Source organism: Stegostoma tigrinum, chromosome 16, assembly GCF_030684315.1.
Source record: "Stegostoma tigrinum isolate sSteTig4 chromosome 16, sSteTig4.hap1, whole genome shotgun sequence".
Lineage (NCBI taxonomy): Eukaryota > Metazoa > Chordata > Chondrichthyes > Orectolobiformes > Stegostomatidae > Stegostoma > Stegostoma tigrinum.
Window position 1 is genome coordinate 19,619,175 of NC_081369.1, and position 23,662 is coordinate 19,642,836.

Below are 23,662 nucleotides of genomic sequence, written 5' to 3' on the forward strand. Positions count from 1 at the left end.
GTTGGCCTGGGGCTTGTGGAAAATTTGGTATATTAATTTTTAGATAGAAGAGTTGGTTGGGAAGATTGGGAGGCTCAAAGCTGATGATAGTGAGTGCAATGTAGAGTGGAATATATAAGTTTGGAAATGCACCTAGAATAGCAGACAGAGCTCACAGCTCATGAACATGATCTAGAAAATCTTTTATCTTCAATTGAATCTCAACTATGCAACATTTGTACCCTTTCTTCATTGCTGTCTTCGCTATTTTACACTGGGAGTGCTTGAACAGAAGGAAGTTATTAACCAAAATGATTTAAATTGCTTTCTTTTCATAGGGTGTGCTTTTGACTGGTGAACAAGGAACTGCTAAGACAGTCATCATAAAAAGCTACCTTTCTCAGTATAACACTGAGATTCATCAACCGAAAAGCCTCAACTTCTCCTCAGCCACTACGCCTTTCATGTTTCAGGTATAAAGTGAATGAATAACTCCCTGAACTACATTGACTTAAGAAAAAATCTCCATCATACACATCTTCATGATGTATTTATCAGCTTTCACAACTTCCCACAGCCACTTTGTACGGCAGGTTCTGAGGTTTGCTACTAAAGCACTCTTTCCCCCGCTAATGAAGTATCTTTGACGTTTTACTGACATCTCTTCACTCTGACGGAATTTAAAATCCTGTCTTCCAGTGGGGTATGATAATAACCTTTTCTAACTCTGACATCTTTCCAAACCTGACTTTTTTCCAAACTCCTTCTCCAAGGCACTCAAACTATCGCATTAGACATGCAAGTTAGATTTTATCCTCCAGGATTGCTTCTGCACATCCACTTCCCACTTGTGACATCTGCTTGTTAACAATCCTATCCTTCCATCCACTGATGGCATACTCCAAAGTGCAGACTCACTCTAATTGTCTTTTTTGAGTTGCTATGTTGCCAGTAACTCCTCCCAGCAAAAGCATTTCTCCAAACATATGCTTTCATAATCTCATTCTCCGAAACTGCTTTTTTGTTATTTGTTCCGAATATTGAGGGTATTTTCCATATTCTTTATAATAATCCTTCACAGCCCTTCACATCAAGGGATATCTCCTATCGCACTTGCCCCCACCAACTCCAGTATGCTTCCCCCTAATCTGGAATTCTTTTCCTCCTCCACAAACCTTCTAGTCTTCTTCCTAATACATCACCCTTTACAATTCTGTGGTAGTTTCCCTCCCTTCATGGGAGGAAAGGTTGATCTGTCTTACCCCTCTCTGCACCCTCCTCTCCTCTAAACCCCTCTCCCTATTCATCTTGCACCCTCCTCTCCTCATAATTTCTCCCTATCACCATTTGTTCCTTTTTCACTATTTGCCTCCTTGTATCTTTGCCTTTGTCTCTTATCCCTTCCATCCACCTTCGACAATATACTAATCTTCTAACTTTGACCTCGAAGAAAATTCTTGACCACCCACCTGCCCATTGGAGCAGAACTCATGTTAAACTAATTACCAAACAGACAGCTGAGAATTACAAGCTATACATCAGTGTTGGGGTTCAAGTGATCACCAAATTGCCCGAGTGTCTCAAATGTCCTGCAATTTAAGATGTCATTTGAATCCCTCCATTAAATTTTGGCGCAAAAATCTGTTCTTTCTTATTCACAACTTAATATTGAATTTAATGAAAATCAGTTGCACATTTTCAGTATTTGTACTACAAAGTCATTATTGTTGTTAATCCTCCTGCATAAATGTCCTTTTGTGTCATTGACTTGATCATTTGCAATCCTTGCTGACAGATTTCCAGCTCTATTATGGCCAGCAGATATCAGGAAAAAAATTAGTGTCTTCGTCCAATGTTGAACCTCAAGTGACTGTTCAATGGATTGTTCATTGCCATGTAATCATACTCTCATGTTGTTATTTTAGCTTTATTTCATTTAGTAATTTTTAAAATTAAATATTGACACAAAGTTCGGTAGCATTGTAGATAAAAGCATAAAATAACAAAGGAATATTGATAAACTAGATGAATGGCCAAGTGGATTTCAATATAAGCAAGTGTGAGGTTATCCATTTTGGACTGAGAAAGGGTATATCAATGTACTTTCTAGACTGACTGAAGTTAAATACAGCGAATATCCAAAGAGACTTGGGGGTTCAGGTGCATAAATCTTTAAAATGCCATGAATAAATGTGGGAAATAACTAATGGAGTCTTATTTGTTATATCTAAAAGACTAGAGTATAAGGATGCAGACATTATACTGTAGTGATACAACACCTTGGTTAGACCCCAGTTGGAGTACTGTGATCAGATCTGGGTACCACATCTTAGGAAGGATTAGCCTTTGAGGGAGAACAACATAGAATTATATAAATAATATCTAGTTTTCCGGGGTTATGTTGTGAGGAGAGATAATACAAATTAGGCCTGCTTCCTCTAAAATTTAGAAGGTTGAGGGGTGATTTGATATATCTTCAAGATAATAGCAGGAAAAGACAAGGTAAATAAATATAAAGTATTTCTACTGGTTGGAGATTCTAGAACCAGGGATCATTGTCTGAGGATTATGGTGAGATCATTCAAGAGAGATTTTCTGAGGCCTTGTTATACACAAAGGATGTTAGATGTCTGGAACTCTCTTCCACAAGTGACATTTGATGCAAGATCAGTTATTAATTTTAAATTTGAAAGAGATAACTACTTGTTAAGCAAAGGTGGTAAGGGATATGGGTCAAAGGCAAGTTTATGGAGCTAGGCCACAAATGAGCCATGATCTCGTTAAGTGGCAGAACAAACTTGAGGAGCTAAATGGCCCAATCCTGTTCTTGTGTTCCTCTAAAAGTTATTGTGCAAAATTACAAGAAAAGTTATTCCAAATAGAATCAAAAACTCATTCACTTTCCAAGTCCAATGTTGATATTACACAATTTTCATGTGGTTAGTATGTAGCAACCTAAAAGATTATTAGAATTTCCACATTTCATATTAAGTGTACATATTTTCTCTTTTTATAGAGAACTATAGAAAGCTATGTAGACAAAAGAATGGGGAATGTTTATGGACCTCAAGCTGGAAAGAAAATGACTGTGTTTATAGATGATATAAACATGCCTATTATTAACAAGTGGGGTGATCAGGCAAGTACAACTGTTGAGTGAGTTTACTTGTTGACTTAGTCCATTTCAGATTGCCATCATCTTGTTGTCCAAATCTAACAAAACCTTATTTGTTAAAATAAAGTAGGTATTTTCCAGTATATAATTCCAGGTGGCCAAGAAGGTGTAAAATTGGTAGTCTAAATGTTGCATTTCTTTTTAAACATGAGCTAGGCCAATAGCTTAAGGAAAGCATCACCTTGTTAAACTTTTGGGTGTTGATTTCCAAAACAATTGAGTCTGGAGAAGTCGTAGAGCAAATATATATATGAATCCAGACCAGGATTCCCAACTGTCCAGGACTTCTCAAAGTCTCCAAGAATCAATGATTAACCTCCAGGATACTACTGCAGGTAACTTGGGGCAGTGTAATGTGGCTTTTAAAAAAAATCCATGCCTTTATCTTCTTTTAGCACTATCCGTTGCGAGACATAAGATATCAGCAATGAGCAAAATTTTTTTCACTGTCAAGATTCATCCAATTGAGTAATGAAGACCTTCCTTATTTGCCAAGTAGTGCAGAAAAACAGGCCACTGCAAGAATGAACTATGGGACGACCAAAAACAGGAGTGAGGGCAAGGAAGTAAGGAATAGGTGAATATTATGGGCAAGTTTTCCACTATTGAGGCTGATAGCTTGAATTGAAACATTTCTTAACTTAGCACATCCACCTTGGGAAGGAGGACTGCAGAAATGTGGGGAATGGATTGCTCATTTTATATTTTTAGCCTTTCCAATATTGATTTGAAAAGTCCTTTCAAAACTGGCCAGTGAACAGATAGCATTAGGACACCATGTCAATAAGTTTATGTGACACCAACAAGGATTGAGGAAAGTAATTCAACCTGACAAAAATAGAAACCATGGGATGCTCTCATGAAAATTTGACCAATAAAAATCACAACTTTGACAGTTATGTCCTTGGGGTCTATAGGTATCAAGGGCCAGTATCCAACACACAGCAACTCACTCTTCACAAAATTGAATTGGTAAAATGTGTTTTCAAAATTGACTGCTCTTAATGTGTTTTGGTACACTGTTGCATGATTATGTGACAGTTAACTAGTTACAATTAACTGTACTAAATTTTCAGCAATGTAATATGATGAGACAGTATCTTCCTACAGTTCTAGGACTGGGACCATCTACAATGAGTGGGATGGGATAAAGCGCTGACAGGAGAATTTGAATAATATTGTTTTGTTATGATTTAAGGTAACCAATGAGATTTTAAGACAGCTGATGGAACAGAGGGGGTTCTATAACCTGGAGAAGCCAGGAGAATTCACACACGTTGTGGACATCCAGTTTATTGCCGCAATGATTCACCCGGGTGGAGGACAGAATGACATTCCTCAAAGACTGAAGAGACATTTCTCAATTTTTAACTGTACACTGTATTCCAATATCTCCATTGATAAAGTCTTTGGTAAGTCAAACTTTATTGATATAGAGTTCTTTTTGGAAATTGGTATTACTATAATTTACAGATTGCAATTGTCACCCTTAATATAAAATCTACAATAAATTTTATGCACATCTAGGTGTAGAAATGTAATTAGTGACCATAGATTTAATATTGTGGTCAGTACTTGGAAACTTGTATTTGGTTAGGCAATACAATATTTAGGAAGAGGTTAGGAATAACTGTTTTTGCACAAGGAAATGTTACTTTGAAAAGTAAATTTAAGTAATTATGCAAGATTTTCTCTTCTATGACATTATTTTCTAATGGCTCCAGGTGTGATTGGAGTGGGTCATTTCTGCAAGCAACGGGGATTCACTGAAGAGGTGATAGACTTGGCAGCTCAGCTTGTTCCCACCACACGAAAATTGTGGCAAGTTGTCAAAGCTAAAATGCTTCCAACACCAGCCAAGTTTCATTATGTGTTTAATTTACGAGATCTCTCCAGAATTTGGCAGGGCATGCTCAACGCCACTGCGGAGGTCATTTATTACAAAGAGGTACTCTTTCTATCATAACAACGGTGCTTGCACTTCAAGGGTAATTTACTAGTTGTGAAGGACTATAATGGGGCATGATAAGACATTTTATAAATGTGGCTTGTTCTTTTATATTTCCTACTTTCAAATAACAATGCAGTGCTTCATAACATTTCCTCTTCTTCACACATTTCATAACCTTCCTATATTTTGTCCACCTTTGCTATGCTACGTGTGGGCATGTTTGAATGTGAAGACCTCAGCAGTAGAGTTCATTTTCTCTCTTGTCGAAGTTAATAAATCATTATACAAAATACTGTGTTGCTGGAAATCAGAAATAAATGCAAAAAACAGTTTAAACATGCAGTCATCCAAGAAGCATCTATGGAGAGAAAGAAGCACAACGTTTCCAGTTGAAAATCTTTTGTCATAACTGACAACCAAGATGTAACAGATTATAGACAAGTACAAAGGCAGGAAAAGGAAATGGGGAGGACCTGTGAGAAGATGGAAGGCAGGTGAGAGTGACTAGCAAAAGGGATGATGGTACAAGGCAATAGAAGATGGTAATAGGATGTGAAGAAATGAAAACTGGATCTAAAGGAGGTGAAAATTTATCACCAATATCTGTTATCTGGAAAAGTATTGAAAAAGTTATGATCTGAAATTATTGAATTCATCATTGAACCGAGAAAACTGTGAATTGTCTAATTGACGAGATACTCTTTCTCAAGTTCATGTTAAGCTTCATTGGAGCAGTTTTGGAGGCCAAGGTTTCAGAGGTCAAGAGTAGGAATTCATTGGAGGATTTGAATTACAGATGAACAGAAACCAGAGTCAAGCTTGCTGACTGAATAGAAATGTTCTCACAAAGTAGTCAATCAATCTACATTTTATTTCCCCAAGGTGCAGCACACTAGTGGCCAATAGGCATTCTAAGATTGAAAGAAGCACAAGAAAATCTTTTATTCCCAACTCAAAGTAAATTCCATGATTGTAAAATTTACTTTTCTCACCAGTGGTAATCAAGTGCCGACCCCACTCAACTGTCTGCTTAGAATACAAGCAGTGCAATGGCAAGTTTGTGTGTCATCTTAAAAATGTATTGTGGCCAGAGGGCATGAAGAGGAATTTCAAAGAAAACTCTATTCTCTTCTATTATTTTCATGATTAAATTGTGTTTCTTTTAAAAATGGAAAATCCTGTTAGATTCATAAAATGGCTGAGGGTGATCACATGAATATATTTCCAGAAGTTCCAGAATCTCTCTGCTTCCAACTGTTGCTGGTAGAAATGACTTGGAGATGAATCGTCTGTTGACCCTTGGACTAAGACGTCAGTTTACATGATTGACAAAAAGATACCTAAGTTAAAGTCTAATACAACTTAATTTTCATTAGTGTTTAAAGCAATTTTAGCATTCATGTATCTTAGTAAGTCATAACCACTTTGTATTCAACTCACTACACTGTTGTAAGCATCATGACTTAATACCACCCAGATGTGATGAACTGGCCAGGCTCACACCAACGAGTTGTAAACTTTTCTGAATTCGAAACTCAGTGTCTCATCTTCATGATGGTGGGAATCAATTTGTTGATATTGATGTCCCTAATGTTGGTTTTTTATATCTTTTTCTTCCAACCTTGCAGAATTATCGATGACGTCCTTTGATCAGAACAGTCATGACTCTGAGATTCCAAGGGTCATATAAACAAGAGATATCTGCTTCCTATTATCAGGCTTATTTTATCATTTTTTTGTAACCATAGAGTTTGAATAAACTTTAGCATCAGCCATTTGATGTATCAGCAATCTGGTTTTACTTCCTTCTTTCACAGCAAACTAATCTGCTGTTTATTTAATGTTAGCATGATTTCCCATCATGCAGGTTAGGCTTCAACTTTGTTACCCACATGATCACACATCTACTTCCAGCCAGCTCTGGCCAAAGGAAAATATCAAATCTGTAAAATAAGTGCTAATGTTTTCACAATTACCTTGTCACCTTGCAATGAAAGCTTCAATGGAGGAGGTAAAGCTACACTGGTAAAGCTTAATTACTTTCCAATTAGTTCACTGAAATAGGCCCTCAATACCTGAAATGCCTGCCCATGGTACTATACTGAATCTGAGCAAAGTCTCATTCCCAAACTTTGACTGCCAGACTAGAGTAATTCTCCAAGTATAAGAAATATTGCCGCACATTTGACTGCCAATGTACAAAATAACTTCCAGGAGAAGAATTGATATAAGGTCAGCCAACTGACAGACTCCCTATTGGACATTGACATACTGGACTCTAAATCATGTAAGCTAAAACCAACATAATTTTTAAAAGAAAATCATAGGTTGTAACTTCCTCCCTTCTGTTTCTCTTTCTTTCTTTGTCTACATGATTCATCATAGTAGGTGGTGCTTATGACACTCCTCAGTATTAACCCTTTCAGATTGTTTTACCAGAGCTGATCTCTCTTGTATGGAGAACAGCCCTCTTATACCATCTATACATTTCCCTTCAATATCATTTACAGTATTGTGTTCCCTTTGTTTGTCTGTGTGTGAATGAAGCAGCAAAGTAATTCCTCCATGTTGTGAACTGTTCGTAAACCCTATCTTTGATTACATCTTAAAAGATTTTGCTGTGTGGGCTTAATTCCAGATAGAAACTAAAAGAAAAAGCAGGACTTGAGGAACACCTGTCAGCCTTACCTCAATAACGGATAGAAAAAAAATGAAAATCGTTACATCAAACAGTACATTGCGGTCTCAGACTTAAAAGGGGAAGATCAATCATAATTTAAATTCATCTCAATCCCTGCCTTGTCCAAGATAAATAGCCAGTTTTTAGTGAACACAATACTGTAAATGATATTGAAGGGAAATGTATAGATGATATAAGAGGGCTGTTCTCCATACAAGAGAGATCAGCTCTGGTAAAACAATCTGAAAGGGTTAATACTGAGGAGTGTCATAAGCACCACCTACTATGATGAAGTCAACTAGCCTTGTGGACAGAACAATGTAGGACCACTAAGGAGTGAGACATAGCATCTGGATCTCCTCAAGACCTCTGATGATATCTATCATATTAATATAATCTGTAATTAGTTGCTAATGTGCAATAAACTATACCTTGCTAATGCCAACAGACTCTTCTGGTTAGACCAGAAAGTGGATTTCTTCTATCACGTTAGATCAAGAAAGCCCTATCATTTTCTATGCTTAGAGAAGTTTGTGGCGGCAACCTTTATCATGAGAAACAGCTCATATATCATATTGAGCTGGCAGGGCCATATAGTTGCCACAGAATCAGAAGTTTGCTGATTCATGTCCCACGACAGGACTGGAACACAAAATGTAGCATGACACCCCAGCCCACTGCTTAGGGTGTGCCGTATTAGCAGAGCTGCTGTAAACCAAAGTCGTCAGCCTATTCTACTTAATGGCAAAAGATACCACAATAGTGTCCTGGTCAATCATCTTCATCAAAAATATCACTGAAAGCAAATAAGCTGCTTGTTTAAGGAAATCTCAGGATTGAAATACCCCAGGTAAGCGGAGAGAGGTTTGGATCCATTCAGTCTTTTAAGTGCAATTGTTGTTGAGAATCCTCAAGTCAGAACCAAATTGGATTGAAGGTAAGTGGGGAATCCATTTGCAGCTGATTGAGAAATAATCAGAACATTCAAATAGGAGATCGGGTCAAAATTGTACTCAAAGCTCAGAAAATCCTGCCCTGACTGTACAACTGGGATGTTGTGTTTGTTTATAACAATAAAGATTGCACTGGACAGCAAATATTGTTTTGCAAGGAAATAATAAGTAGGAATAGCCCATTTGATTCTGTTCCACCTTCAGTACAATTATAGCTGATATTCTACCTAAATTCTACTGTCCCTACATTTGAGTTCTCTTTGTACCTAAACATCAATTGGTCTTTGCTTTGAATATACTCAAAGACAAAGCTACAACGCTCTCGGACAGAAAATTCCAAAGACCAACATTGTCTGATTGAAGAAAATTTACCTCATTTCACTCTGAAAAAGCCAACCCCTTATACTAAGCCAAATAAAGCACTGGCCCTGCATCTTCTCCGTAAAGAACCTTAAGAATTTTGCATGTTTTAATGAGATTACTCATCATTCTTCTCGACAATATAGACCAATCCCACTTAATCTCTTCTCAGAGGATAATCTTCTTAACTCAGGAAATAGTTTAGTGAACATTCATTGCACATCCTTTAAGGCACATATATTCAGCAATGTACACAACAGCCCAGGGGCTAGTTTCATCAATACCCTTTATTGTTGAATAAAGACTTTTACACTTCAATCCCTTTTTAACAAATCCCCAGCACATCATTTATTTTTGTAAAGACTTGCTGCACCAGCAAAAGTCTGGGCCAAAGTATGAATTTTAAAGCCTTTGCTGTTGTCTTATTGCCCTTTATAATTCCTCAATCTCAGTTCACAAAGGGACCAATGTTTAATTTTGAAGTCATTTCCTTGTGAAGTAGTTTGAAATATCTTGTGAATATGAAAGTTGCGATTGAAATGCAAGTGCCTTTTTTTTAGTTCATTGAATGGACTTCCAGATGAATATGTAGAAGCAAAAAGCCCAATTTATTTTTAAAAATTGTTGAGAATTTTATTAGTGGAACTATCTGTGCCTAACCTGTGGGTTTAAAAGTGTCACCACAGCAGTTTGTTGCAATGGCCTGGGCCTTTATTTTTGATAAATCTCCAAAATTAATTTCAAACTGTGCTTATCAAAGTACGTTTTTTGTTGATAGGTTTGCTTAAGCAAGGAGAGTTTCTGTAAAATATCTTGATTATTATCGAAGAACATTAGTGAATACTTTATTTTTGTACAGTGGTCAGGACATTTCCTTGTGTATTGCTAGACTATATAATTGCAGTCCTTTAAAATGAATAGAGGAAAATCAAGATTTGAATTTGAGTTGGAAAGAGAGGTTGAATAGGATGGGATTTTTTTTTTCCAGGGTGTAGGAGACTGAGGGGTGACCTTTTAGATGTCTATAAAATCATGAGAGGCAGAAATAAGGTAGAAAGCCAACAGCTTTTCTCCATGGTAGGAAAGTGTAAAACTAAAGGGCATAGGTTTAAGGTGAGAGGGGAGAGATACAAAAGGGTCCATCAGGGCAATGTTTTTCACACATAGGGTGGTGAGTGTTTGGAATGGGCTGCCAGAGGTAGTGGTGGAAGTGAGTACAATTTCATCATTTAAGAAACATTTAGACAGGTATGTGGATGGGATAGATAAGGAGGGATATGGACAAAATGCAGGCAAATGGGGTTAATTTTAATTGTTAAAACTGGGCAGCATGGGACAAATTGGGCTGAAGGACCTGTTTCCATGCTGTAAACCTCTATGACTATGACTAAGACCTACTGAGTGCACCAGCCTCCAGCTATATATTGGAAGTGATTTGGAATTGTCCAGTTGAAAATCAGACACCAAGTGCCTGTGATTTCTCAAATATCACTCACTGCCTCGCTTTGCTTTGTTTGAATCCAACTTACTGTTTCACTCTGTTCTTAATCTGAACACTGTTCTTATAAGTTAGCCTGTGATGTTCCCAATGGTAGTTGTGATTGTTTGTCAAAGTAAACCTTGAAACAATTTGACAATAAATGTAAAGGATTCCAATATTAAACCTTGCCTTCTTGCAAATGTTGTTTTAAATAGATGCTTCTGAAGCTTTGGAAACATGAATGTACCCGAGTGGTGGCTGATCGCTTTACAAACTCTGAAGACTGTGAATGGTTCGATCAAACATTGATCCATGTTGCCACTGAAAATCTTGGGGAAGAAATCAAGAGTATCATCAATGTGGAGAGTGATAATCTCTTTGTAGATTTCTTACGTGATCCACCTGAGGCCACAGGTCATTATTATTTGACATTAAATGCAGGATGAGCACACACTTGGGTTATTGCATAATCATACCTGAATTTTTGAGCGTATATGATAGACCACAGTGATGTTATGATCTTTATATTCATTTTAACTGTGCATTTTTTTCTTTTAATTTTGTATTAAGGCCCTGTATCAATCTTTTTTTTAAATTTTCTCCTCTTTAGGTCCTCCTTTGAACCTTTTCATTTATGCAAAAGAGGGTAGGAAGGACAGTCAGCTATGGGGAAAGAAGGGTAAGGGTTTCTGGGTGAACTCGACAAGTCTGGTGAGATCTATGGAGAGAGAACAGAGCTATTGTTCCAAGTCCAGTTCCGAGGAAGGGTCACCAGACCCGATATGTTTACTGCTTTCTCTCCACAGATGCTGCCAAACCTGTTGTTTCTCCAGCAATTTCTGATTTTATTGTGGGGAGCAAATCCCCAGACTTCGAGCCAAGATGTTATTGGTGGGTCAATGGATGCTGGGTTGCATGAAAGGCTAGAATTGGTCTTAGGCAGAATGTCCAGAGAGTTGTAGGATTGATGGAGATTAGAAATGAAAGAAAGTCATTCCAAGGATAAAGAAACATACTAAGGGGAGGATGAGGCAACCATGGCTGACAAAAGAAGACAGCTACACTATAAAAGTGAAAGATAAAGCACACAATGTGATGAAGATTAATGGGAAGCCAGAGGATTGGGAAGCCTTTAAAAACCAGCAGAGGACAAATAAAACAACAACAAGGGGAGGAGAAGATGAAATATGAGCTGGTAATGTTAAAAGAAGATTGCAAGCTTATTTTTAAAGATATATAAAATGTGAGAGAGAGAGGCAAGAGTGGACAATGGACCACTGGAAAATGAGGCTGGAAAAGTAGTAATGGGGAACAAAGAAATGATGGAGGAACTGAACTGGTACTTTGCATCAGTTTTCATAATGGAAGACATTAGCAGCATACCAGAATTTTAAGAGAGTCAGGGCAGAGGTGAGTATAATGGCTAACACTAAGGAGAAGGTGCTAGGGAAGCTGAAAGTTCTGAAGGCACATAAATTACCTAGACAAGATGGACTACACCCAAGGGTTCTGAAGGAGGTAGCTGAGGAGATTGAGGAGGCATTGGCCAGTGATCTTTTAGGAATCACTGGAAAGTGGTTAATGTAACACCCCCATTTAAGAAGGGAGAGAGGCAGAAGTCAGGAAATTATTGACCAGTTAGCCTGAACTCAGTCTTTGGTAAGATTTTAGAGTTAATTATTAAGGATGAGACTGTGGAGTAATTGGAAGTGCATGGTAAAATAGGGATGAGTCAGCACAGCTTCATCAAGGGGAAGTCTAACAAATCTGTTAGAATTCTTTGAGGAAATAATGAGCATGTTACACAGAGGAGAGCCAGTGGATGTGATCTATTTGGATTTCCAGAAGGTCTTTGACAAGGTGCTGCACAGGAGGCTGCGAAATAAGATGTGAGCCCACAGTGTTAGGGGCACGATACTGACAGGAATAGAGGATTGGCTGACTGGCCGAAGGCAGAGTGGGGATAAAGTGTCCTTTTTCAAGATGGCATCTGGTGATGAGTGGAGTTCTGGAGGGGTCTGTGTTGGGACCACAACTATTCATAATATACATTAATGATCTGGATAAAGGAGTTGAAGGCATTGCTGCTAAGTGTACAGGTGACAGAAATATAAGTGGAGGGACAGGTAGTGCTGAGGAAGTGGGGAAGCTGCAGGAGAAATTGGACAGGGTAGGAGAGTGAGCAAACAAGTGGCAGATGGAATACTATGTGAGGAAGTAAGAGGATTTTGGACTTTGATAGGAAGAATAGCGGTATGGAGTATTTTCTAAAAGAGAAAAGGCTTCAGAATTCTGAACCCCAAGGGAACTTGGGAATTCTAGTTTAGGATTCTCTTAAGGTCAACATGCAGGTTCAGTTGGCATCAAGTACCTGGAGTTGAGGAGAATGAGGGGGAATCTCCTAGAAGCCTATATAATTCTAACAGGACTAGTCAGGGGGAGCACAAAATGGATGCTCCCGATAACCAGGGAGTCTTGAAGCAGGAGGTCACTGTTGAAGGATATAGGATAGGCCATTTATAACTGAAATGAGGTCCGAATGGTGGCGAGCCTCTGGAATTCCCTGCCATAGAAAGTGGTTGAGGCCAAAACATTGAATGCTTTCAAGATATTGATGTTAGGGCTAAGGAGATCAAAGGGTATGGGGAGAAATCAGGAACAGAGTACTGAGTTGGATGATCAGCCATGATCATAGTGACTAGTGGAGCAGGCTTGAAAGTTGCCTCCTGCTCTTATTTTCAAGGCTTATATGTTTACCTACCTACTCAAGTAAAAATTCCCAGCACTCAGAATGCCTAGAAACACTTCCTGCCTTGTATGCAATGGTTCTTCAAGTCTTCTTCCTGCCATAATAAATCTCCTGATATTTCTACACACTGATCTTCATCTGCTGCCAGTCTGCCCACTTCACTATCTTTTTCATATTCACTTGAGATTCAACACTATCCTTTTCACAACTTAACATGGCCCCAAGTTTTGTATTATCCACAAACTTCAAATCGGTGCCCTGTGCACCAGGTTTTAAATCATTTAGATATGTATCAGGAAAAATGAGGGTCCCATATGCCTAGAGCTCGAAGTGCCCTACATAGTATGAAACCTGTACTGTTTGTGTGTGCTTCCCAGATGGATGTACTGAGAATTCTGCAATACTGGCATCTACATAATATCTCAAGTGTGTGTTTTCTCATGTGCAATTGCAGCTACTGTATTTTGACTTTGGAATGGAAATTAATGACAAGAGGAAGGTGGTTCTGGCTGTAGTTTCCGATGGAGTCAGCTGTTGGGTAGTTTTGAGCTATTGGTTTACAGAGTTCCCTTCAGATGAAACGTTGCTGTGAACACCACATAAAGGACAGATTGTCCATGAAAGATACTTTACCTGCTGAACATTTGGCAGATGCAGTGATGGAAAGAACTGGCAGACAAACTTCAAAACTGAAGTTTTAAACGTAACTTAATAAAATGTGAGGCTGGATGAACACAGCAGGCCAAGCAGCATCTCAGGAGCACAAAAGCTGACGTTTCGGGCCTAGACCCTTCATCAGAGAGGGGGATGGGGGGAGGGAACTGGAATAAATAGGGAGAGAGGGGGAGGCGGACCGAAGATGGAGAGTAAAGAAGATAGGTGGAGAAGGTGTGGGTGGGGAGGTAGGGAGGGGATAGGTCAGTCCAGGGAAGACGGACAGGTCAAGGAGGTGGGATGAGGTTAGTAGGTAGCTGGGGGTGCGGCTTGGGGTGGGGGGAAGGGATGGGTGAGAGGAAGAACCGGTTAGGGAGGCAGAGACAGGTTGGACTGGTTTTGGGATGCAGTGGGTGGGGGGGAAGAGCTGGGCTGGTTGTGTGGTGCAGTGGGGGGAGGGGATGAACTGGGCTGGTTTAGGGATGCAGTGGGGGAGGGGGAGATTTTGAAACTGGTGAAGTCCACATTGATACCATATGGCTGCAGGGTTCCCAGGCGGAATATGAGTTGCTGTTCCTGCAACCTTCGGGTGGCATCATTGTGGCAGTGCAGGAGGCCCATGATGGACATGTCATCAAGAGAATGGGAGGGGGAGTGGAAATGGTTTGCGACTGGGAGGTGCAGTTGTTTGTTGCGAACTGAGCGGAGGTGTTCTGCAAAGCGGTCCCCAAGCCTCCGCTTGGTTTCCCCAATGTAGAGAAAGCCGCACCGGGTACAGTGGATGCAGTATACCACATTGGCAGATGTGCAGGTGAACCTCTGCTTAATGTGGAATGTCATCTTGGGGCCTGGGATGGGGGTGAGGGAGGAGGTGTGGGGACAAGTGTAGCATTTCCTGCGGTTGCAGGGGAAGGTGCCGGGTGTGGTGGGGTTGGAGGGCAGTGTGGAGCGAACAAGGGAGTCACGGAGAGAGTGGTCTCTCCGGAAAGCAGACAGGGGTGGGGATGGAAAAATGTCTTGGGTGGTGGGGTCGGATTGTAAATGGCGGAAGTGTCGGAGGATAATGCGTTGTATCCGGAGGTTGGTAGGGTGGTGTGTGAGAACGAGGGGGATCCTCTTGGGGCGGTTGTGGCGGGGGCGGGGTGTGAGGGATGTGTCGCGGGAAATGCGGGAGACGCGGTCAAGGGCGTTCTCAATCACCGTGGGGGGGAAGTTGCGGTCCTTAAAGAACTTGGACATCTGGGATGTGCGGGAGTGGAATGTCTTATCGTGGGAGCAGATGCGGCGGAGGCGGAGGAATTGGGAATAGGGGATGGAATTTTTGCAGGAGGGTGGGTGGGAGGAGGTGTATTCTAGGTAGCTGTGGGAGTCGGTGGGCTTGAAATGGACATCAGTTACAAGCTGGTTGCCTGAGATGGAGACTGAGAGGTCCAGGAAGGTGAGGGATGTGCTGGAGATGGCCCAGGTGAACTGAAGGTTGGGGTGGAAGGTGTTGGTGAAGTGGATGAACTGTTCGAGCTCCTCTGGGGAGCAAGAGGCGGCGCCGATACAGTCATCAATGTACCGGAGGAAGAGGTGGGGTTTGGGGCCTGTGTAGGTGCGGAAGATGGACTGTTCCACGTAACCTACAAAGAGGCAGGCATAGCTGGGGCCCATGCGGGTGCCCATGGCCACCCCCTTAGTCTGTAGGAAGTGGGAGGAGTCAAAAGAGAAGTTGTTGAGTGTGAGGACGAGTTCCGCTAGGCGGATGAGAGTGTCGGTGGAGGGGGCCTGGTCGGGCCTGCGGGATTTAACCTTTTAAACGTAACTTCCTCTTTTTGAGCCACATGTTGAATTTCAAGTTGTTTCACTATTCTGGATTCATTTTTCTGGAAATGAAAGACAAAAAAGCAATAAAATCCAAGGCAAGGGGGGATGTTGCTGGATGGTCTCGGCAGATCTGGCAGCATCTGTGGAGAGAGGAACAGTATTGGTGTTTCAGGTCCAGTCACCCTTCCTCAGAGTCAAATCTCATCATTTTAGGGTCACAATTTTACAATCATGGTGAGCAATTAAACATTAACACAAAGCTAAGCACCCACAGTTTCTACCCAGAGATACTGGGCTTGACCCCACCCTATTGGTGTCAGCTCCCAAACCAGCCAAAATAGAGTCTAATTTGGGCTAGTGAAAATCTGGCTCAAATTAAAATTTTATTATTGATCCATGGAACATTGGTATCAATGGAAAGGCCAGCAGTTATTGCCTTGGAGGAGAAATTGGGGAGTTATCATCTTGACCCATTATTGTGTAGCAAAGGTAACCTTCGGGGTTAGGGGAGGGCCAGTTAATTTCTGGATTTTGACTTGGTGACAATGAAGGAATAGTAGAACAGTTTCAAATCAGGATGGTGTGTGACTAGATCTTGATGGGTGTTCTCCATGTATCTGCTGCTGTTGTCCTTCTAGATTGTGCAAATGGTGCATTTGGAAGGAGCAAATGATGGTGAGTTGCTGTAGTGAATTTCACACAATCAAAGTCTATGCTGGAGGAGGCAGTAAATGTTTAAGGCAGTGGATGGAGTGCCGATCAAGTAGGTTGTTTTCCCTTTTGATAGCATTTTGTGTATCTGCAATCATCTGAGTAATTAGAAGACATTCCATCCAGTTTTTGCTTTGTAGAAAGTGAAACAGCTTTGGAGACACAGGGGATGCATTACTTAGTACAGAATTCTTTGTATACTTTTCACTATGCTCCTGTACTCAAGTACGCATGATAATAGAAATCTAAATCTAAGAATTCCTAGCTTTTTATCCACTATTATTGTCATGGTATTTAATGTTGCTGGTCAAGTTCAGATTCCGATGTCCCCCCTCCCACCCTGAGACAGTTGATAGTCAGACGATTCAGTTGTGGTAATGCCATTGAAGGGCTGGTGCTTAGATTCTCTCATGCTCAAATTGGTCAATGCCTGGCACAATGTCTTGCAACATTCACTTGCAACTTATCAGTTACTTACCTGAAATCTGTGCAGGCCTTGCTGAGCCTGTTAAAATCCAAACCTTAAATTGCTGGTTCTTCACTGATCAGCTTTTTATCAAAGAAAATGTTCTCTTCAGTTTTATTCACCCTGAGATAAAAGCCGCACAAATTGTTTTGCATTTCATTTGCATCTCACGAATTCATTTTGTTCAGAGAAGCTCCTAATTATAGAATGTATTTAAGTACACTGTTAGCTTTTTCTATCCTCAGCTGATTGAGTTGCTTTTGAATTTTCATATTCAAATTTTAGGGGAGAAATAGCTCACCTTTCTTTTTCCTTGAGAATGCCCATCTCTTACATTCCGTTTTAAAATGTACAGAATAATTTGTTCTTTCTTTTTCTATTTCCAGGAGAGGAACCAGAAGATACAGAATATAAGATGCCCAAAGTGTATGAGGCTGTTGAATCTTTAGATATGCTGAAAGAGAGGTTGAACCTATTCATGTTCCTTTACAACGAGACTGTACGCGGGGGTCACTTGGATTTAGTCTTCTTTGAAGATGCTATGATTCACCTTGCCAAGGTGGGATAGAATTTATTTACCTAGTGAACATAATTCAGCCCTTACTAAACTTGAGAATTCTGATTTTCTGTTATAAACCTGAGTTTGGATTAATATTTGTTCATAGTGAATTGGCAAAACTATTGGGAATTTTAGGAGTAAAGGATTCAGTTTGGCTGGAATATTGTGTTCTGATTTTACCCTTATTTCACTTGCCTCTGAATTAGTAGAGTGAGGTCTAAAATCTTACTCCAAAGACTAGAATGCATAAGCTAATGTTGCGACCAGACCCTGGGTAAGGTTTCTCGGGTTGTTACAGTTCCGTATGGAAAACCCCAAATAGTCAAGTTTTCACTTGAGGATGGATAAACTGGCTCCTTTTTTTATTCATCTGCCCAACTCAGTTATTTGCTACAAAATTAATTTATAAAAGATCATCTTTGTTGTCGATAGCTTTCCCTGACACTAAACTTACGTTCCAAAAGAAGCCAATTTAACCAGGCTGTCTTGAGTTAATGAAAAGAATTGGATTATTAGTTACTAAATGTAGTGAAAAAATGCAATAAATACACGGATTAGAAATGAGAAGTGAGTCTAAGAAAAGGTAAAATTTTAAAAATATGCAATACACTCTCTGAGTCATTCATGAAGAGTAGACCGTTCTTACACATTGGTAGATGTGCAATTGATTTCAGGATTCTAGGCTTGGCAGATTAGTTGAAATGCTTTCAAAATGATTCTTTTTGACAGTTGCTGGTTGGCAGCAGTCAGAGTGAGGAAGTCTTTTATCTGCGAAGTTTGGATGACTAGTGGACCATTTTTGATTTTGACCTTCACAATACACCTCAAACTCAGGCTGTTACACACGAGTACCTCAGCAAAATGGCACGCAAGGGTGCCTCAGCTTACTAGCACACTTTATTCCACCAGCTTGGGTTGGTTATCTCACTTGGCTGGATGACTGATTTGTGATGCTGTGATGCCAACAAGTTGTGTTCAACTCCTGCACTGGCTGAAGTTACCAGTGCCTGAGGCAAGGTGACTCTCAGGTTAAATCACCCCTAGTCGTCTCGCTTTCTCCCAGAATAGAACAGTTCTGTGATCCAGAAGTAATATGGTGACTTTAATTTGTTCCACGAGCACGACAGACCAAGGTTGAACTGGCTTTCAACCACTGTTATTGTGCACTCTTCAAAGGGGAAGACACAAACCATGTTTCCGACTGTCCTTGCCTCCACATCATGTTAGCTTTCTGTGATAATTCCCAGGAGATGACAACTCAGTTTGTACTTCTTCCAGTTAAGTCCATTCCTTTGAAGCTTCCTTGACGTCTCATCAGGTGTGAGATTTCAAGGTGTGTCTCTCTAGACAGTTATTGAATTCATATCTGCAGACAAATTTTGGCTGTATGTCCTTTTGTATCAAAAATATTTTGTAATTACAAATTTAGTATGCTCATAAATGCTTCAGGGCTCATCTGCCATCACAACATTGGGCTGATATTTCAATGGAGTACAGTGTTGAAACTGCCATCTTTTGGATGATATTAAATTGAGGTTGGGAAATGAAGTCCCATGATACAATTCAAAGAATAGCCTTGGAGTACCACAGGTGCACTGACCAACAGTTCGTGCTAGCAACGCCAGTAAAAAACAGTTTATTTTGACATTTTCCTCCCATTAAATCTGTCTCTTCTGTTTTTGACTTTCAGCAGTTTTGATTGGGTTTCATTATTTGGTGGCATCGTTATGGCTTTTGAAATTTACTGCAGTACCAGTAGTAATAGTCTTACTGATCTTCAAGGCTGACTCCCCCAAGGTTTGCAGGAGGGGTAGGGTGGTGATGTGGAGAAAGTGGGTGGGCTGAGATGTCATTTCATTTGTATGTAATCAGCAGATTCTCCTTGGTACATCGGCCATCTCTGCAATTCATGTAACCTTCTGTTTTATTTTAACCTGTCACTTTCTGTGCAAATGGTTGATTCTAAGATTCAAAATTTGACCTCATTTTTCATGGTGTCTAGGCTTCAAGTCTAACCTGTTGCCTTTCACTGCTCTTCAAAGCATGATAGGACTGGATTATACTTTTCTGGAGGCTGGTATAACTCATCTCATGAGGCCACCATTCTTAAGCCAAATGTGTTATGAACTAGGGAAGATGGAAGTCCACATTATGGAGTTCCAGTCCCATTTTTGCACTTGCACTGCTGTTACAATTAGAAGTCAACTGAGGTCTACCAAGAATTCCTGACTACAGGATTCGATATTCTTCATCAAATTGTTGACCTCAGTCAGTTCTCCTTTTAACTTTATTTTTCTTCAAGCTTTGTTTTGTGAATCCCTTCTTCTTAAAGTTGGGTGGCAAGTTTTTAGCACAACTTTGAATAGAATAAGTTACGTTTGTACATTGTCATTCATGTGTAGAAACTTGCAACATTGAGGCAAAGCTTTAAAATATGATAGATCCTGATCTCCAGAAAGAATTATTAAAATATAGGGTGATGTGTCAACCAACTGTTTACTCAAAGTGATAGGCTTCAAGAAAAGTCTTAAAGGAGGAAAAATAAATTAAACAGAAGGGTTTGGGAAGGCTATTCCAGAATGTATGGTTGATGTTGCTGAAGGCACAAGCAAACGCATTTGGCCAAAGGGAGAGGGTGCATCTCAATCATTTTTCTAAAAGTAGCTCAGGGGAAAGAGTATATACTAAAAGACAAAATTTTGCTGCAACTATTGAAACTGAGATTAATCATAAACCATATAGGGAAGAATGAATTAATTTTATGATGTGACATGATAGTATCTAATTTTTTTTAAAAATTGTGATTGATTTTCAACCATCATTTATAATGTCCTTGTCTACAATCCTTCAATTGTTTTTGATGATAGGATATTCATTTTAACCTTTGTCTCGGGATTCACTTATAGATATCGCGTATCATTAGAACTCCTCGAGGTAATGCTTTGCTTGTTGGTGTGGGTGGGTCAGGAAAACAGAGCTTGACAAGACTCACTTCATTTATTGCTGGATACCAGACATTCCAAGTCACACTCACAAGGTAAACCCACAGCTGAAGTATTAATATTTCTTGGTATGAGCAGCATATCAATGAATAATAGGAACTGTATATCTGATCAGCTTATATTGCATGAATGGACTACCTGATGCATATCTCTACTTTTGGATTAAACTGTTAGGGCAGAGTCTTATAGGGGCCTGAATCATGTGGGCCATGTCTATTTCCATAACAATCTTGAATTTAAGGGATGATCATTGTCTGCAAAATATTCCCCCACTGATACTTTAACCACTTGTCAAGTTTCATGAACTAAAATTAAATAAAGGCCTGCTCCCTCTCTTCTATCGTTTAAAAAGCTCTTCTGGATGCACTTTAAGAATTCTGTGCTGTCAAAACCGATCACATTATGTCTACCGTATTTAATTTTGGGGAAGTTGAAATTCCCTGCTATTACTATTCTATTTCTTTTACATGGCTCTGAAATTTGCCTGCATATCTGCTGTTCTATTTTTCTCTGACTGTTTGGAGCTTATTGAACATTCCAAGCAATGTGATTGGTCCTTTTTGGTTTATAAGTAATACCCATTCGGCTTCTTGTAAGGGGCCTTCTAAGATATTATCCCTCCTTCCTACTGGAATTGTTTCCCTGATCAATATTATGACACCCGCCTCCCTACCATGACATACTCAGCATTGTGAATACTCCATGATGAATTCACCCACAGATCCAGCTCTGAAATGCAGTTAGCCAGTAGCTGTAGCTGGATATACTTCCTGCACACATGCCCACCAAGGAAAACTGAAGTTTTCATGATTTGCCACATAACACAGAAGAGAATGTCACAGATGTGAGCTCTGCTGCCATGATTTCCATTAAGTCCTCAGATATTCCTTTTCTTAAAAGAATTATGCTTATATAAGCTTATTTTAAAGGCCCTGAATCTTTGATCTGAAAAACAAGTCAGAAGAGGTAGAAAAGATGAATACATCCCTCCCATCACTTATCCATGACATGCTGGCATGATCATTCAATGCTGCAGGACTGCTGTGGCTTAGCTCTTAGCTCCTTTCCCTATAGTTCAGCAGGAACCAGTTTCTACAGGGCAAGATGGTTGGAAGGGCAAAAGCAAGTGCAAACAAATACTTCCTTCTCCACTTCCCTATTTCCCCACTGACCTAAATTGAGACACTTGCACTCGCTGTTCAGCTGCACTCACATTATAATAAAAGTTAATCTGCTCATTGTTGAGGTGCCATTCCTACCACGGTGGAATTAGAAAGTGCAGAGCAGATTTTCCTTTTGGTTTTCGGCTCACACTTTGTGCTAATATCTCTTAAGTTAAGCTAAGTTTGAAAATATAATAAGGCAGAATGTCATTAGGTGATTTCTTGTTTCAGAAATGTCCTTGTTTGTGCAATAACTTTATCATTTCAGAAATCTTTGGAGCAATGTTCTTAGCTGCACTCTGTCCTTGGAAATCTGTCCTTACTAAAATGCAAACTGTTAAATAAGCCACACTGAATAATTAAGGCGATAACATTATATTGGGATGAGAATGTTAAATCATATTGCAATAGATTTATTTCTGTGTGGTTTATATTGTAATCAATTGAAAGTACAGAAGCACGACAGAATAGGTAATAGAACTAACTGTATGTAACTTCATTTATGTATGCTTAGGTCGTACAGTGCCTCAAACCTGCTGGAGGATCTGAAGTTTCTGTACAGAACAGCTGGGCAGGAGGGAAATGGAGTGACATTTATTTTTACAGACAATGATATCAAGGATGAGGCTTTTCTGGAGCACCTGAATAATGTTCTGTCTTCTGGAGAGGTAGGGTGCAATCTTTAACATTCACAATATATTTTCAACAAACATTAGAATTTCCTCCTCTTTCAAAATATGCTACAGTTTTATTCCTGTCCTTGCTAGTGAATGTCAGAGTACGCTGTTCTACGGAGACTTCACTGTTCGTTCACAGAGACTGAGACAGCTTTGTAAACCACCAACCACAGCAAAGCCAGTTAAAATAATATTGTAGCAGGCTTAGAGATGGGGCACAGAACAGATCTTGGTAAACAAAAGTGCTTATTAAACAATATACATTATGCACAGAGTAGGTTACGGTTCCTGCATGATGGCATAGAGTGAGTCTGTATGTCACATAATCTGACCTCACTTGCTGTGATGTCATCAGCTATCTTATTGATAGCTGCTGCCTAATGCAACACCTCCCTGCAAGTGTTCAACCTATAGCTGAATGTTTTTTTCCCCTTTCCAATCATTACTATGTCTACATTTCTCTTCTTTGCCCTGCATCCCATTTCCTCACCACCAAGTCTGTTGGGGATTAGGCTTCAGTGTCGATATTGTTCTCAGCCCCCATGGAAAATGGCTAAGAATGGTGCTGGGTATATGCTTCTTTCTTAGGAACTGAGATGAACATCATCTGTTCCTTTTTCTTTGGGGACGTTCCCCATAGTAGAATGCTGCTCTTGTTGGTGGAATTAACCATTTGTTTTGTTTTGCTGGGTGTGCTTCTTCCTGTGAATTGAATGTCACGTGGCCACAGCGTCTGTTGTCTTATAAGTGATTGAGCACCATCTTCCAGCAAACCACGTAATGTGTTGTGTGCAATTTTGTCAGCAAAACTAGATTTTGGGGCCCCAGTGTTGTGGTCTTTTTCACTGTCATTGGGACTGTTTCTGCCACATCCTCATGTGTATTCATTGGTGAAATGATTCCTGGAATGACAGGACTAATATATGAAGAAACTTGATCGGTTAGGACTCTATTCATAGGAGTTTAGAAGAATGAAGGTGGGACCTCATAGAAACCTAGAAAATCAAAGTTCTTGAATAGATTTGTAGCTCGGGTCATAGATGCTGTGGTTGGTTCACTTGCGGAGCTGGCTCGTTTGTTTGCAAACATTTTCATTACCCTGTTTGGTAACATCATCAGTGCAGCTCCCAATGAGGCGCTGTTGTGTTCTCCCGCCTGGTGTTTAAACTTGCGTGTCCATTGGAATTCATTGCTTCATTTCTGGTTTTTCTTTGCAGTGGTGTATATATAGGGTTTAATTCTACATGTTCATTGATAGCTTTTTTGGCGGAGAACGAAGCCTCTAGATATTCCC

General features: G+C 39.9%; 1 protein-coding gene across 1 annotated transcript in view; it reads left to right on the forward strand.

The window, feature by feature from the left end:
- The window catches only part of LOC125459938 (dynein axonemal heavy chain 5-like), a 259,757-nt gene that overhangs the window by 163,201 nt on the left and 72,894 nt on the right, over positions 1-23,662 (forward strand). The window contains exons 47-54 of the mRNA XM_059651530.1: positions 318-452; positions 2,996-3,118; positions 4,353-4,566; positions 4,879-5,102; positions 10,794-10,992; positions 17,354-17,526; positions 20,433-20,563; positions 22,206-22,359. Coding sequence (XP_059507513.1) covers positions 318-452; positions 2,996-3,118; positions 4,353-4,566; positions 4,879-5,102; positions 10,794-10,992; positions 17,354-17,526; positions 20,433-20,563; positions 22,206-22,359 — 1,353 coding nt within the window. The remainder of the gene's footprint in view (positions 1-317; positions 453-2,995; positions 3,119-4,352; positions 4,567-4,878; positions 5,103-10,793; positions 10,993-17,353; positions 17,527-20,432; positions 20,564-22,205; positions 22,360-23,662) is intronic.